The sequence below is a fragment of the Antennarius striatus genome, chromosome 23 (genome assembly GCF_040054535.1).
Source record: "Antennarius striatus isolate MH-2024 chromosome 23, ASM4005453v1, whole genome shotgun sequence".
NCBI classification, from domain to species: Eukaryota; Metazoa; Chordata; class Actinopteri; order Lophiiformes; family Antennariidae; genus Antennarius; species Antennarius striatus.
Genome location: NC_090798.1, coordinates 12719800 through 12735000, shown reverse-complemented (window position 1 = coordinate 12735000; position 15201 = coordinate 12719800). Strand labels below are relative to the sequence as shown.

General features: G+C 45.4%; 2 protein-coding genes and 1 non-coding gene across 5 annotated transcripts in view; all 3 read right to left on the bottom strand.

The window, feature by feature from the left end:
- msantd1 (Myb/SANT-like DNA-binding domain containing 1) overlaps positions 1 to 1001 on the bottom strand; it is a 2643-nt gene extending 1642 nt beyond the window's left edge. The window contains exons 1-2 of the mRNA XM_068307991.1: positions 354 to 1001; positions 1 to 278 (exon numbers count right to left, since the gene is read on the bottom strand). The exon at positions 1 to 278 is cut by the window's left edge and continues 16 nt beyond it. Coding sequence (XP_068164092.1) covers positions 1 to 278; positions 354 to 607 — 532 coding nt within the window. The 5' untranslated portion in view covers positions 608 to 1001. The remainder of the gene's footprint in view (positions 279 to 353) is intronic.
- Positions 1002 to 1716: 715 nt separating this feature from the next.
- Positions 1717 to 10902, bottom strand: dtx4a (deltex 4, E3 ubiquitin ligase a). Of its 3 annotated transcripts, none has more exons than XM_068307986.1 (9): positions 10710 to 10902; positions 9910 to 10124; positions 7785 to 8976; positions 4723 to 4784; positions 4412 to 4573; positions 4264 to 4325; positions 3856 to 4176; positions 3657 to 3746; positions 1717 to 3559 (listed from the first exon to the last, which is right to left on the bottom strand). In XM_068307986.1, the coding sequence occupies exons 2-9, from the start codon at positions 10115 to 10117 to the stop codon at positions 3329 to 3331; spliced, it is 2328 nt and encodes a 775-aa protein (XP_068164087.1). In that variant the 5' UTR covers positions 10118 to 10124; positions 10710 to 10902; the 3' UTR covers positions 1717 to 3328. The 3 variants fall into 3 exon arrangements, with proteins under 3 accessions (XP_068164087.1, XP_068164088.1, XP_068164089.1); XM_068307987.1 differs by lacking the exon at positions 10710 to 10902 and adding an exon at positions 10410 to 10687; XM_068307988.1 differs by lacking the exon at positions 10710 to 10902 and having other exon boundaries at positions 9910 to 10231.
- Positions 10903 to 11182: 280 nt separating this feature from the next.
- On the bottom strand, positions 11183 to 11254 carry trnaa-cgc (transfer RNA alanine (anticodon CGC)). Its single transcript has one exon. It is a non-coding gene; the product is annotated as a tRNA-Ala (tRNA).
- Between the last annotated feature and the right edge of the window lie 3947 nt (positions 11255 to 15201).

Genomic DNA, 15201 nt, shown 5'->3' with positions numbered 1-15201 from the left:
GTTCGCTGTCGGAGCTCAATGAGTCCAGCTCTTGTTTTATCTCCAGCTCATCTGAGGATCCCGTGTATTCCGGCAGGAATCCCATCATGCCCTCCTCCGACAGCGGCGCCATGTTGTCTGTGGACTGGGACGAAGTGGAGGGCCCCGCGGACGAGGCCTGGAACTCCAAGGAGTTCACCCGACCGTTCTCCAGGGGCTTGGAGAGGATCTTCTCGATGGACTTGTAGTACGGCCAATCCGGCGTCTCGCCGCCGTCGCCGGTGATGGATTTCAGCCGCCTGTAAGATCAGAAAACATCGTAAATACCCAACCCAACTTCGATTGGACTCCGATTTGGACAATGTCGCACTCGCCTGTACTGGAAAGACATGTTGGTGATCTTCATCTTGATCTCCTCCTTGAAGCGCTGCTCCCCGGTCAGCTGGAAGAACCTCTGGGACATCTTCTCGTACACCTTGGCGTTCCTCTTGCTGGTTTTCAGTTCGTTGTGGTGTTCCTCCCACACGTAGAGGAGCGCTTTCATTTCGCCGTCCGTCCAGTTGGGGGCTCGCCGGTGTTTCTCGCTGTGGCCCGGCATCAGGTAGCTGAAGCCGTCTTCTGTGGCCATTTTTGAAACGGTTTCTGTCAGCGATCGCAGGAGTGAACCTCTTCACGGGGTGAATTTGAAAGTCTTTTACTGAGCTGGGAGCCGTTGGATCTGTGGTTTGCGTGCAAAACAGCTGTCCTGCCTGTGCCCTTCCCCCCCCCTAGCCTAGCTGAAAGAGGACTCAAAATGGGGCCTAAGGCAGGAGAGGAATCCGGTTAAAAGCTTTTAGTGGCGTGTGATGTCACCCTGACATCAAGTTACCTTGGCAACAGTGAGGGAGGCCCTTTATTTTCCCTCCCTCTCTCGTAAACCACTCCCATCCGCCTCCCTCCTTCCCGCCTCACGCCGGCGCCTCCTCCGCCAGCACAAAAAGCTTTTAGCTGAAAGGCGGCGGCAACCGTGAGACGGTGCTTGAAACACGATCCAGCGAGGGAGGGGGGCAAAAAAAAAAAAAGGGAGAGCAAAGAGTGGAATGTTTGCAACAAAGCACAGGGATTGGTCGTCAGCCAAGACGCTGCTGCATTTAAAAGCTTTTAATAGCAGACTGGGGGGGGGTTGTGAGGCAGGAGAGGGGGAGGGGAGGAAACATTCTGGAAGCCTTTCAGCTCCAATGCTGATCAACATTGATCATAAAGGTGCAGCGATCAATCCTCTCAGGGATCAATTCCGTCTTCACGCTGGTTGTAGCTGCGGATTGCAGACAATAGAATCTGACCAGTGCAGCCCCCTCCCCCATGTTCAAACAGTGGTTTCTCCCCCCACCTCAAGTGTCCCATTCAGACTTGAATTAGCATGTGGCGCTTCCTTTCCTTCACTTCCTCTTTATTTTAACTGCAACTAGTTGCTGTAAACCCGGATCAACCCGTTTAACCCATCTGTTCCCCCCATCTGACAGGCGGTGGGGGTATTTTCATAACCTGAATGGGGAGCTTTTGCCCCATCCATCACTTCTGTTTCTCAAGATAAAGGTTAAACCAGAGTTTAAAAAAAATAAAAAAAGGAAGAGGAGATTAACGTAGGTGTGAAAGGTGTTCTTTTAAAAAAGCTTTTCTCTTAGTTGCTAAAAATTTGAGCTGAAATTCAACTTAAACTGACTCACTGGAGAAAAAACAGCATCTTGTAGGAGTCTGGTTATTAGTTACCACGGTAACCACCTGTTTCCTTAAAGAAATCAAGAAATATATTGATGCTTACATTATATACTGTACATACTGTGTCTCTACATATCATGAATCCTCTTGCTGGAGTTCTCTCTAAAGGTGTTTAATAATCTCCGTACATTTTTTCACCTGTTAAGGTAGAAGTAATCCAGATTACTAATCCAGGACTAGGACGCAGTAATGAGGGTTATCTACGATAATCTAACTACATGACTGCTAACTATATGACAGGATTAACCAGGAGCTTTTATCCGCGACCTGTTTGCTCACGTAGGATAAAATGAAACTGCAAAAAGACAAATGTGGAGACAGAACAAAACTCATTCGACCTTGCATTTTTCACCTGGTGAAAAATCTCCCCGCATGCTCCCATTTGAGAAATACTTTTGAAAAAACACACGAGTCCTTAGAAAAACGTTTAATGCAACATTGTGCACATAAACATACATACAGTATAGTGCATACATAACGGATCATAAAGTATAAACGCGTTTAATGTCGACCTACGTATGTCAGAACATACAGCACATCTCATCCACGATAAACTGGCTCACAGTGGACTGATGTGAACCAACTGGACCAAAAACTGGATCAGAACAGAACTTAGTCCTGTGCACTCGTTCATGGAATAAATGAAACATGAGCAGAACAGCTGACGACCAGTTTGAGGTGTGACCGGATTCATATTTGAGGCTGGTGTGTACGTCCTACACACACACTGAACTACAGTTAACATGTCAAGTTTTATTTTTATGGAATTATGGGGAAATAACTTTTTGAGGGATTTACTTCTAAGGTTGTAAAGCGTATTAGCCTTTTCTCTGGGATACAATAAGAAGCCATTAAAAGATTCTCATGTTCTGAGGGCAGATGTCAACCTGTGAACCAAGGAAATATTAAATCATTTAAAACTTTTTTTTTGTTTAAAGAGGCTAGTAACCAACCAATAGGGTGGGGAAGTTTCTGTTAATCCAGTAGTTAATCTCGTTCTCAGGCGATGGCGCCGTATCACATCATATAAAAGAAAAAGAAATAAAAATATCCGAAAGAAATCTGGATGGAATGGAAACATTGTCATACAATAATATCAAGTATTCATAGCGTACAACAGATAGTTTAATAAAAACCAAACCTGAAAAGGAATGTAATTCTGGAAAAGTACCACAAGAGGGCAGCAAATACTCATGCTCAGATATCCAGTTAGAATATTTATCTGCAGTGAACCGTTTCTCTTTTTTTCCGGTTGAGCTCCCTTCAGTTTGACATAGCAGCAGCAGCGCCACACACTTCATAGATTCAGGTAAATTCATGTAGTTACATTCTTTTTTAATTGTTAACACTGACTTGTCTCTGCACAGTGGTCCCACTGAGTAACATCAGGACACTGTTACTGCATCAGAAAAGAATGACCTCCCATAGAAACCGAGTTACGCAGTCAAAAGAGAAATTTTCAGCAAATTCTGCTGAAACCATGTTTGTTAAGAGTTTTTGAAAATTGTTTTCCTGGTTGGTAAAAGTTCTCTTTGAGCGTTTTATCAAATGCAGGAATGGATTTTTCTCAGAAGTTTCCCGACGTCTCTGTTCAGTCTCTGGGTAGGCACTCCTCCTCTGTGATGCCCTGAGCCTTGAGCTCCTCCAGGACGTTGTCCAGGTGGCCCGGGTCCGGGTAGCCGTGACCTGTGAGGTTGGAGCCGAACTCCGTTTTGTGGTGCACCTCGTTCCAAATGACTGTATCCGACTCGCCGGTGGTGCTGGACGTGCCCACGGAGAAAATGAGACGGCGATCCCACGCTACCAGGAGAAGCCTCAGAACCTGGAGGTAGAGATTAAGAGAGGATGGATGAGACTTTTTTAACAACATCCAATCACACAGACTGAAGACTGAAACTAAACTTCAAGTTTCCCTTTACCTTGCGTCCCTTCTCGCTGTCCGGGAGGTAGCAGTGTCTGGGGAAACCACGGGCTGTGAAGGGTTTGCCTGGATTTGGGTGTTCTGGACCCTGAACAGTAAGAGAAAAGCTCACTGAGTCATTCATGCAAAGCCAACAACACTTCCTGCTTTCACGTTGTGAGAAGCTGGTGTCGCAGGAATGTGACGAAAAACCTTACCTGGATGCCAGGAGGGATGTTATAAATGATCCGAATGGTTTTGCAGTCTGGGTGGCCAGGTAGCGAGTGGGGGATGACGTGGTACTCCATCTTGCCTGGTGGCTGGTTGCCAGTCTTGACTCCGTAGATGGTCTTGCACGTGGGGCACTGGAGGCTGCCGTCCTTGTTGCCGTTATTGTACATAGCAACAAGGCACTGGAGGTGGTACTGGTGACCACATTGTGCAAGGCGGCCCACTGACTCAGCCCGGGAGATGCCACCGACTCCGGGACCTTTGTAGCCCGATGGTCCTGCCAGGGCCTCCATACAGATGGTGCAGTCCTGAGATGGGAGCACAAATTATGGACTCGTGAAATCTGACATAGACCGTTTGAAGTACAGTTTTGAGCAAGGGAAAGGAGAACTGACCTCCTCAGGGGGATTGCGAACTTTCTGGAGGTACCTCTTCACCACCTCCTCGGGGGTCTTTCCTATGGAGATGGAAACACAGGTGTGAGAATCTTTCCCTGGACCCCTGATAGTCTTGCTTTTGAAAGGCCACTGTCATCAAACTCACCTTTACGCGCCTGTTTCTTCGTGGTCTTGCGACAGCAGTGGCCCAGACCCGGAACGGGCTTGATGTCACTCTTGCTGACAGGTGGGGGATGAAGCACCAGCTTGGGAGGGCGGGTCAGGCAGACCGGAAGTCCCGCTGCGCTCATCAGGATGCCTGTAATACCTAAGAACGACCAGCAGAGGGAGCGACACCATGAAGGCTGAGCATCAGTTTATTAAAAGAGCTGGAAATAAGATGCTGGTTTAGACTCATTTGAAATAGAGTAAGAATCTTAACATATTGAAAAATATTTATACTGTCTTTATGCTAACCTGCTAGCGCAGGATGCACAGGGCTCGATCCATTCAGGTTCTTCACTGGAACTGTTGGGACTCTGAAAGCACAAGAGAACAACCTGACATGGATTAAAAGTCCACATCATGAACACGCGTGATCCGGTCACCTAGATCCTGACGCGTCAGCTGCGTGCAGCATATGTTCGCTTCTATTTTGCCCCACGTGAGCAGGCTAATGAGCTTTTGCCGAGTCATGAGAAGAAGCGTCGATGTTGCTCATGATGACTTGACCTACTGTCCTATAAATGCAGTTTCCTGCTACTCCAGGATACACATGGCAGCAGAGGATTTAGAAATGGAACGAATAATATTAAAGTAAAAAAGAACCCCCACTTTTTTAGAATTTGAAGGTAGACGAAGTGATTTTGTAAAATGAGAACCTCATCATTTTACTGTCATGCTAAATTCTAAATGTGCAACACACAACAAGTCAGGCAGTTACAGGTCAGTCAAAAGTTCCTACTTACGGTCTTCCAGTTTTAATAATCGTCATTTTTCTTGCTTGAAATCAAAAAATCTCGACCAAAGTTTTCCAGAAAATGCCTCCCACTTGTTGCGCGTTTGCGTTCCTCTCCTCCTCTGCTTGTGTCTTGTGTCGGGTCTTCCTCCTGCCTTTATAGGGCTAATCCACTCGCTCCCATCTGGAGGCTAAAGTCAAGATGTGGGCCAGAGATTCGTCACTGGGGGGGGGGATTACCTGTCAACGACTACGTCACGCTAACAGGTCGCCATAAGGCTGACAGACTGTCAGCGCAAAGACTGAGATCTGAAATCACAACCTGATGCAGGACGATTAAAGATCAGCTGTGTCACGACACAGTCGTGAAATGGATGTTAAAGTGGAAGTGGCTGCATTATTTATTACATTTATTTTCCTCATGAATATATTATTTATCTGCCTATTTATTCTATAATCTGTCTTGTTTTTTTTGTCATCTTTTCTGTTTAAGCTTTTTCTATGAAATGAAAATTAATTTCTCACACATCATATTCTAAAAAACACATCAGCAATTCCCTGTTTCTTTCTTCCTGCAGAATTTATCATTATTAAACGATGCCTTTCATTTAAAAAAAATATTTCCTACCTTTTTTCTGATATTATCGTAAATAATTCATTGTTACTCTCTCCTGCGGACATTATCATGATTTAAATTTGGTTTTACTTATGGAATTTGGTCCTTTTTTTACAACTTTTTACCACTTTCAGTCTTCTTTGCGACATGTTTTAGTACCTATGTTATGGGCAAGGAGCCATAAGGGATATGATACCTGATGACATGGATTACGAGAGGTGGGAGAGTGTCAGGTAGTCACGTTCCTTTGATCCCGGCTAATCTAATGGGATTAGCACAAAAACCATCTGGATGACGGATGAGCTTGAGCCGCTGTTTACGACATCACAAGCGCACGCGCATTTGTACACAATCAACACATACGAGAAGATGCCTGAAATTATGACGGTGAGAACAAAAAGACTTGAGACGGGGGAGAGAGAGAAAACTCGACACAGGAAGCGTGGGCGTCGCAGAAGCCGAACCCACCGAGGAGAGAGGAGACAGGTGCGTGGGCCAAAGACGACTCTCTGATGGCGGTAATCTGTGACACTTCCTTTGGAAACCATCTGTTCCGTTTCACTGCAGGCAAACACTCTCATCAGCGTAACAATAACAGACGTACACAAGTAGAGCGGCGCCACACACACCTCTGCCGAGGCCGGAAAGATTCCACCAAACAAAAATCTTTACAAAGTCAAAATCCTAAATTTAATTTCCTCACCATCGACATGTGTTCACACCTTCCCTTTTTTCAGCGTCACTTTTCATGTAACCCTCATTATTTCAAACGTTATTGACCGACTAACAAGTTACAAGACAAAGTCAAAAAACCGGTTTCTGGGTACGTCTGAGAAACAATCCATCCGAGTCTCGTTCACATTTTAGAGTCGAACGGAGTTTAATGTCTGCATGAAAATGAATATTACTCAAGAGTGCAACTTACAACTTTAACTAGAACCAAGGCAGACGCAGACTGCAAACATCCCGCGACACCCCCGAATTCAAAATTTTACCCTGACCTACTGTCACTGATCAAAGCACTAGCTTTGATCAATGGTCTTACTCACACTGGCCTTCTCCCTCATCTTTCTATCTTATACGGTTCCTGAGTGTACAAAAGTTGAAATTTGACCTTGACCTAGTTTTCTCAAGGTCAAGGTCGTCATCTCATTTTCATCCCCTTTGCTGCCCGAGTCGTGTTTTTTTTGTTTCATGTTTCTATCTGTAACGGTTGTGAAGACATTTGGTGGACACACTAAAGGACAGACGGACGGACGGACGAACACACGAACACTGACAGTTACAATACATCACCGCTTTGAAGCGGGACGTAACACGCATCTATTGGCCCCGTGTGTAGTTCGACAGAACTCTACACAAAGTCTGCGTTCAAATGTTTTGTCTCTGATGATGGTGAGACTACACATAACCTCATGATCACTGGAAACAACCAAGCTCGTTCCAGACGGTCCAGAACTGTTCCAGATGTGGTTTAAAGCACACATTTAAGTTATTATGGTGCTTACACACAAATATTTACAGCCACAAATTATTTCCAGAGTTTTCTACATGTTTTTTGAGGCTCCGAATTGACAACTGAAAATGAGATTTTGTGTGCGGTGACGACATAACAGAGCTTTCCAGAGTTGGGCCTGTTTGTCCTGAATGCTCCTTTGTTTTCCCCGGGAGCTGAAGGAGCCTGATGGACTTTGTCACAAAGATTAGAGGTTCATGAATCCTAATGAGAGCTCATGCCAGAGGTCTTTAAACCAATGAGAAATCCATGTCTGAACTGATTTTCTCACGTATCCTGTTCGGTTCTGCTCATTTTTGTTTTGTGTACGTTACGGTAACAAGCGATATCATCTACGTAGAAATATCATCTCGTTGTCACGTCAACTTTTCGGCAGTTATGGGTTGTTGTCATTGGTTTGTTAACATTCAGCAGCTAAAGTTCATTTAAAATGCACTTTTTCTACCTACCCAGAGGCAATAAGGGCGCGTGACTGAGCCATGGCGATGCGTTGGAGGACGGGTCGGCTCAGCCCAGCCAGGCTGGACCGCGGAGGCAGGGGTGCAGCGCAGGCGGCGGCTGCGGCGCCGGACGACGACACCGGACCCAGGACCCGGGCGGAGGGCGAAGGTGTGCAGCTGGAGGCGGCTGTGGAGATGAGGGGAGGGCCGGGGGTTGGCATCGAGGATGCGGAGCAGGAAACGGAAAGAGAGGACGAGGTAGAGGATTGGGCGGTGGGGATGGCGGTGGATGAGAGGGTTGAAGCAGGCGGAGGGGGTGGCGGCGGAGGGGGAGGGAGAGGTGGGGGAGGGGGGCGGTTGGAGGAGATGGAGAGGGCGGCGGTGGCAGAGCCGAGGAGGGACAGGGAGTTGGGGAAACCTCCTCTGAAACCAAGGGTGGTCGTGCCGAGTCCACCGCCACCACCCCCGATGATACCCACACCTCCTGCTCCCCCCATCCCGCCTACACTGAAGCCACCTGTTGCCCCAACTATGGACGTCCTGTGGGGGGAAAATGACCGCGATAAGGAAGGAGGCCGAGGGAGGGTCAGCGAGTACGACCCTCCTGGGACAGGATGGCTGCTGATTTTGGGACTAGGGGGCTTGGTCTGTGGCGGTCTCCGACCGAGAGTGTGAGCAGTCGACATGGCCCCCGCCTTAACGCTCAACACCAGCATGCACTGCTGACAGGCACAGGGTTGCCCCAAGGAGGTGATGGCCGAGGCGGGGAGCGCCCCGCTGGGGTAGGCACTCCCATTTCCGGTGCCGCCGCTCGTCCTGAAGCCCACGCCCGCTCCGGACACATCCACACCGAGCAGTCCCCCGTGGCTGGGCAGGGACACGGGGCCCCAGGCGTGGTGGGATCTGGGCAGGGGCCCGGACACCAGCGGGTAAGCTAGGTCGGAGCGACGCTGGATGCGTCTGCAGCGTTGAGTCTGCCCGTTGATCTGAGTCATGTTTTCGAAGTCGATGAGGTAGCAGAACCCCAACGGCGCCAGGTCCAGCCAGGGCTGCTGGCGATCGCGCGCTGCCTGGATGGCGATGCCCACCTCGGTGTCGTACGCCGTCCAGCTGCCGGCGTCGTTCTCCCACTCCCACAACCAGCCCTGGCCCGGCGCTGAGGTGGGGTCGTAGAAGCTGCGTCGTACCGGTCGCAGGGTACCTGAGGAAGGATCGCGACAACACCCCCGTAAGGAGCAACGTCCACTTCCTGTTTCTGAAGCGTCGCAGAAACAGGAAGTGGACGTCTCACCCTGGCAGCTACACTGCCACTCAAACAAATTCAGCATGTCTGTGTTTGCTTGCTAAACATTTGGGCAAACAGGTTTCCCCTGGTAACAGCACACGGTGTTCTGAATTCTGATTGGCTGGCAGCTTTGATCTGACCCAAAGCCGGCTGGTTTTTCCGTCCTTTCCCAGAGACGTCCTACAGTCTCCGTCCCCTACAGTCTCCACAGGTCAACTCCTTCACGTGAGACTCGACGATTCCGATTGTCTTCCGGTCGTTGGAACCAAAGAATACAGTAAAAGCAAAGCCCAACATTCTCTCGATTCCGTGCCGAGACATTTAACGCGCCCACAGAGGAGCTCTTTCATGGAAGTCTGTTCCCATCAGCCCCGTTTTATCAATGACCTCAGACTCCTGACATTCCTCACCCTCCCCACACCTCCTATTTAGACTGCCCCCCCCTTCCACTTCCATTTCAACTTCTGCTGGGTTTCAAAACAACCTGCACAAAGGCTTTTTGTCAGCCAATATTGAGAGAGAAGGGAAACGTTTGGGTGTCCGCCAGAGCGAGACATCTGACAGTTCCTTTGTCTGATGCTGGTCTTCTCTTTAAAGAGACTCTTACATTTGGAATATAACTCATTTTCTACACGCATGACATATTGTGTGTGGCTGTAGCTGCAGCTCCTCATCCACAAACACAGATCCTACCAGATTACCTCAATCCGACGCTGACATCTTCTGATTATCACTTAAAAACAGGATTACTGCAGAAAATCAACAAAAGGCATCAGAATAAAGGCTCTTAGAAATAACATGGGCACACATGCGCGTTAAAAAGGGCCTCCATCCACGGCCTCTCCTCACCTGTATCCTGTCGGAACTGGTGCATGGAATGCAGATCGATGATGTAGGGCGAGAGGCGTGAGTCCACCTGGCCGAGGACGACGCTACCACACCGCGGGTCGCTCCGGATGACCGCCTCGATGTGATGACAGACAGCCGGGCTGTAGGGCCGCCAGCGTCCGTGCTCGTTCAGCCATTCCCATACCACCACGGCGGATGCTAGTAACATCCTACTCCTGCAAGGATGAGACATGAAACGGAACGACACGGAGCCGTTACCGCGGGGATAACTGGCATGGCGAGATGCCGCTCCGCGCCTCCGACGCGCATTCCTGCGCACAGACGCGCTGCATCCATTTTGGGCTGTTAGGAAACCCAGATGTGTCTCCTATCTGTGCTTTTATATATATATATATATATATATATGAATATATTTTTTTCATATATATTTATATATATAATTTTTTTGTTCATATATATATATTTATATATACAAAATTATGGCATTCCATGCAAAGTACCTTCCATATCTGCAGTGTCGGTTACGCCGCAATTAGATCCATTCATGACACCGTGAGGATAATGGAGCATTTCAGGGAGCAAAGGCTTTACAGGATGCTTGCATTTTATTCCTATGCAGACGAGTGACGTCTGCTGAAATCATTTCTCCGATACAATCAAGTTAGGCTGAGAGAGGAAAAATGCCAACTTGGATTCTCATGGCGCGAATTAGTTTCCTAATTTACCGGCGCGCCTAAGCGTGTATTTTTTTTTTGAAATATTTTTTTGGTGTTTGGAAGGAAATTAACCGCAATATTTACCGGATGGAATCGACTCCTGTTTCGAATCAAGCTTTGTAGAACAGATTGATGCTTTATGACCCATCTGTCATCTGTCTTCAGGTACAATTCAGAAATTCCGGTCACATAATAAATAAAAATAAGCTTAATTTCAGCCGTTTTTAAAAGAAAAAAAATGCTGTCCCTCCAGTTCGCTTCCATCCATCTTAATCGAACATTTCTTGTCAAACTATTGGAAATCATTTGTCGAGGAAATACATTTGTGGTATTTGCTTTTCGTGGGAACGCCCACTCCGCCAAGGCCTTCCAACATCCAATCAGATTCGATCAAGCGCTTCCTCTGGCCAATGACGAGTGTGTTTCGCGCCGTTCGTTTATTTTTTATGTTGGTTGATTTTGTGTGTTTTGTTAAGTCATTGTAATGACGGTAACCACACACACCTGGTTTACATCGATTACCGGAAAGTTCGACATAAATAATATTAAAAGCCGAGTGGAGATGCCGGGGTTTGAACCCGGGGCCTCGTACATGCGAAGCACGCGCTCTACCACTGAGCTACATCCCCGCACACTGATGCGCGCGCATCTCAGGCTTAAATATACATCTCACACAAAGAGCCTCTGCTGACGTCACTTCCTGAATTCGCTGAAAACGCCCCAACCGGAGCACCTGTGTTAGTAAAGTTCGTAAGAATTCACAAATATAGTGGGGCATCGAAAATTAGAAGCATCTTTATATTCTTTAACGATTCATTTAAATAATTTTTAAAAAGTAATATACAATTAGTTCGTTTATTCATAGCGAACGAGTTTTGTTTTTTTTTTATCTAAATTTTTCTTTATTTCTCCAGGTTTTTGTTTCAGCTCTATGTACAATCAGAACACAAATGTGTGGTTTTTATTTTTATTTTATGTTTAAAACATTAAAAAACACAGGCCACAATTCAGTGAAATGATTTCAGAACATACAAGAACACAATAATAAAGACTCTAATTCAAACACTGATCAGATCAGTTTTACATGATACAACCGTTAGATTAATTTCTCATCTACTTCCAGTACATTTAAAAACTAATAACTAATTTTATTTATTTTCATTCCGTGACAACCTCTCCCTCTCTTTATTTCAAGCTTTCTTTTCCTCTGTTCTTACAAAGGGGTCACATCACAGGTCACGCCCTCTCCTTCGGACCACATGGCGTCTCCGGACAGCTGCCTGAGATCTATCAAGAACGCACGCCGTTCACTGGCTTCATCGTCTTCTGTGTCTCTCTCCTCCCTTTCCTCCTCTCTCTCCTCCATCCCTCTATTTACCTCCGACCGATCCTCTGAATTCTCCAAACTCAAGCTCACGTCTGAAGTATTACTTCCTGTTTTCCTCTCCTCACGCCGCTCCTCTTCATTCCCCTCATCCTGGCCGTCACTCCCATGACACTCCTTCACCTGCGCCTCCTCATCTTTGATCTCCTGCATTTCCTCTCCATCTTCTTCAGCATCACTTCGACGCCACAGCTGTACCCCGAGACGGTCCTCCAGAGCCGACACCACGCTTCTCACCCTGTCCCTGACCCCCCCTTCCTTATACACCAAACGCCTGATGGTGAATTCTCCATCAGCCTCCCTGTTCAGCTTCTTATACAAGAAGACCAGCAGCAGAATTAAAAATATAAGGCAGAAAACGAGGGTCAGCACAGTCCGATCAGACGGCAGCATGTTCCCAGAGTCGACCACGCCTGAAGTGAAGAAAGAGAAATTTTAGCTCAGTTGTCGTGGCAACGCATCAGGATTTAGAGATCTGAGATATTCCAGCAGGTCCCCCTTTAAAATTTGCAGTATTTGCAAAACTCAATCCAGTAGGTGTGAAGTTTCCAGAAGGTATGGGGCGGAGCTGACAGTCAGTCACATTTAGTGACATGCTAAGCTGAGCTACGATAAATTTAAAATAAGATAAATTAACATTAATTTGTTATCAATCTGTCTCTGCAGTGCATTATATACTCAATTTTACTTTAAGAAAAATTAACAATCAATTCAAATTCAAATTCAAAAAACTTTATTAGTCCCCAAGGAGCAAATGAAAACAGGTAAAGCGCGATAGGTGTAAAATGTAGTGTAAACTTAAACAGTGTAAACATAAAAAATACACATAAATATAATTAAATTATCTCTCTCTCTCTCTCTCGCTCTCTCTCTCTCTCTCTCTCTCTCTCTCTCTCTCTCTCTCTATATATATATATATATATATATATATATATATATATATGTGTGTGTGTGTGTGTGTGTGTGTGTGTGTGTGTGTGTGTGTGTGTGTGTGTACAGTAGATATATATAGATATAAATACAATGTTTATGTTAAATAATAATAATTCAGTTAAACCCATTCTAGGTTTTAACTATAACCAGGTCATAATCCTCTTCTATTCTGTTACTAGTGTTCCAGAATTCCTCTCAGTGTCTCCAAACACTAAGTCTTACATCACTCAGACAGATTACACACAGAAATGTGCTTTACCTTCTAAGAAAATCCCCTGCTGAGTAGAAAAATCTCCGTGTCCCGGTGTGGCAGTCACTGAATGAACGATGCAGCCTCCTTGTACTTTCAAACCAGCAGCGAGTTTTTCATCAGGAGAGCCATTCATAAATTTATATTCAGGATCTAGATAGAAAATGTGCAAAATAAATGACATGTATAAAAATATCACACCAGCAGGTCAACAAGAGGAAAATTAAATTGATCTATTTCAGCTTTAACTCACTTGAAATGCTTCAATTAAAAAAAAAAAATCCAACTTGTTTTTTGTTCTGAAATATTTCTTCTACCATGACATTCTAAAGAAATTCATCGTGCATTATGAATGAAAAACAGACAGGTGCTCAGAGTTTGCTGTGCTCTACCTACACAATGTGCACTGGAGACGTGACAGGAAGTCTCCATCTGGTTTGAATGTGTTCTGTCTGCACAGCGCTGACAGGAAGCGAGCATCAGTCGCTGAGCTGCTGGTTTCCTGTCAGTTCAGCAGCTCCACGCTGCTGCACTGAGGAAGCTTCATGTGACATTAACTATGTTAATAATGAGACTACATCTGTTAATGTAGGATGCATGAGGACAGCTGACCTACTACATATTGGTGAATTGCAGTTTGCAATACTCATAGTTCATCACTCATAGTGATGTGCACAACATGAAGTATTTATTGGGTGATGAGTTACTAATAATAACAATATAAAAGTTAACAAAAGTATAGAAAAAAATAAATGTGCAGCATTTACCCAAGTTGTGAGGAGGAGAGTCTAAAGAGACAGTTTGAATCCCAGACAGAACGTGACGTCCAGACTCCGTTGGGTCGATGGATCGATGTTAAAGCATCGCACAACCAGAAAGAGGCCGATGCACGAAATGTGGTGAGGAGAGGCGAGAGAGGCGGGGGCCGAAGGATGTGAGAGCAGATTGTGATCTAGCAGGATGTGGTGAAACGCACAGATAAAAATATAGTAAAATACTGTATGTATGTAAAGAGGAAGGTATACAGATTTAAAATATCATGTTTCACTTTGATGTTGCAGCAGATGTAAAAGAAATACATGATTAAGAACAGTTTATTTATGTCCCGAGACATTTCTACCTGCACCATGAACTGTCGCCGATGTGAGCTTCAGGAAGAGTTTTAGTAAAACAAATGAATCAACAAGCAAATGGTTTTTTTTTTAACAAAATTTTACATTTGTTACGAGACAGAAATAAATAATTCAAATTCATAGAACTCAAGGGAACTCAAAGAAGCTGATTACATGCTTAGAATCAGCTTCTTGATTCCAAGCATGAGGAATTAAACCTCACAGTCACAAACTCACTTTATAGATGGATAATAATTCAACTGTTGTCAAAAACTTCACGTTTGAGTAAAAAGTTGACCCAAGTCTTTTCTGGAGGTCACACCAAACACTGTTTTCCCTTCCTGGTCCTGTCTGCTGATGTATTTACCAAAATTTAAATTCTGAACAAATTGATTTAAAGATCATTTTGCTATAAAATAATGTGAGTGGAATTTTTTATTTTTCTCTTCCATATTATTTTGTACCTTATGTTCTTTGGCCATGTTTGCAGTGCTCCACCACCCATCACACTTTTACACTCTGTGGTGCTTGAGTGCAGACATGCACACCATTATTTTAACATTTGCTAAAGACCACAGGTTTGGTTCCATGGTTTTAGCTTATTTGTAACCTTGTAACTGTTGCCGCGTGCAGTTTCTGGTCTTTCGGTGTCGTACACAGCCTCTTTCTTGGCTCGGTTTATTTGGATGACCTACTAAAAACACCAGTGTGCAATAAATTCCATCTAAAAATGGAGGCTGTTGCGTTAATGTGAAACATCTGCACGCCGTTCTGTTCCCCCTGAACGCTGCAAACGCCTTCGGTTCACAGCAGATTGTTTCCCTTTAATTGGTAAACGTGAGATTTTGAGGAACATTTTTTAAAGAGCATACCTCTGGTATCAAAAGTTGTGTTCAA

Coding starts and splice junctions, on each gene's coding strand:
- dtx4a (XM_068307988.1), bottom strand. CDS start 10,141: ATGTCTCATCCTTGCAGGAGTAGGATGTTACTAGCATCCGCCGTGGTG. Junction 3,747..3,855: donor ACATCCCTCCTGGCATCCAG/GTAAGGTTTTTC, acceptor CTTACTGTTCAG/GGTCCAGAACACCCAAATCC. Junction 3,560..3,656: donor ACAGCGAGAAGGGACGCAAG/GTAAAGGGAAAC, acceptor CTCTACCTCCAG/GTTCTGAGGCTTCTCCTGGT.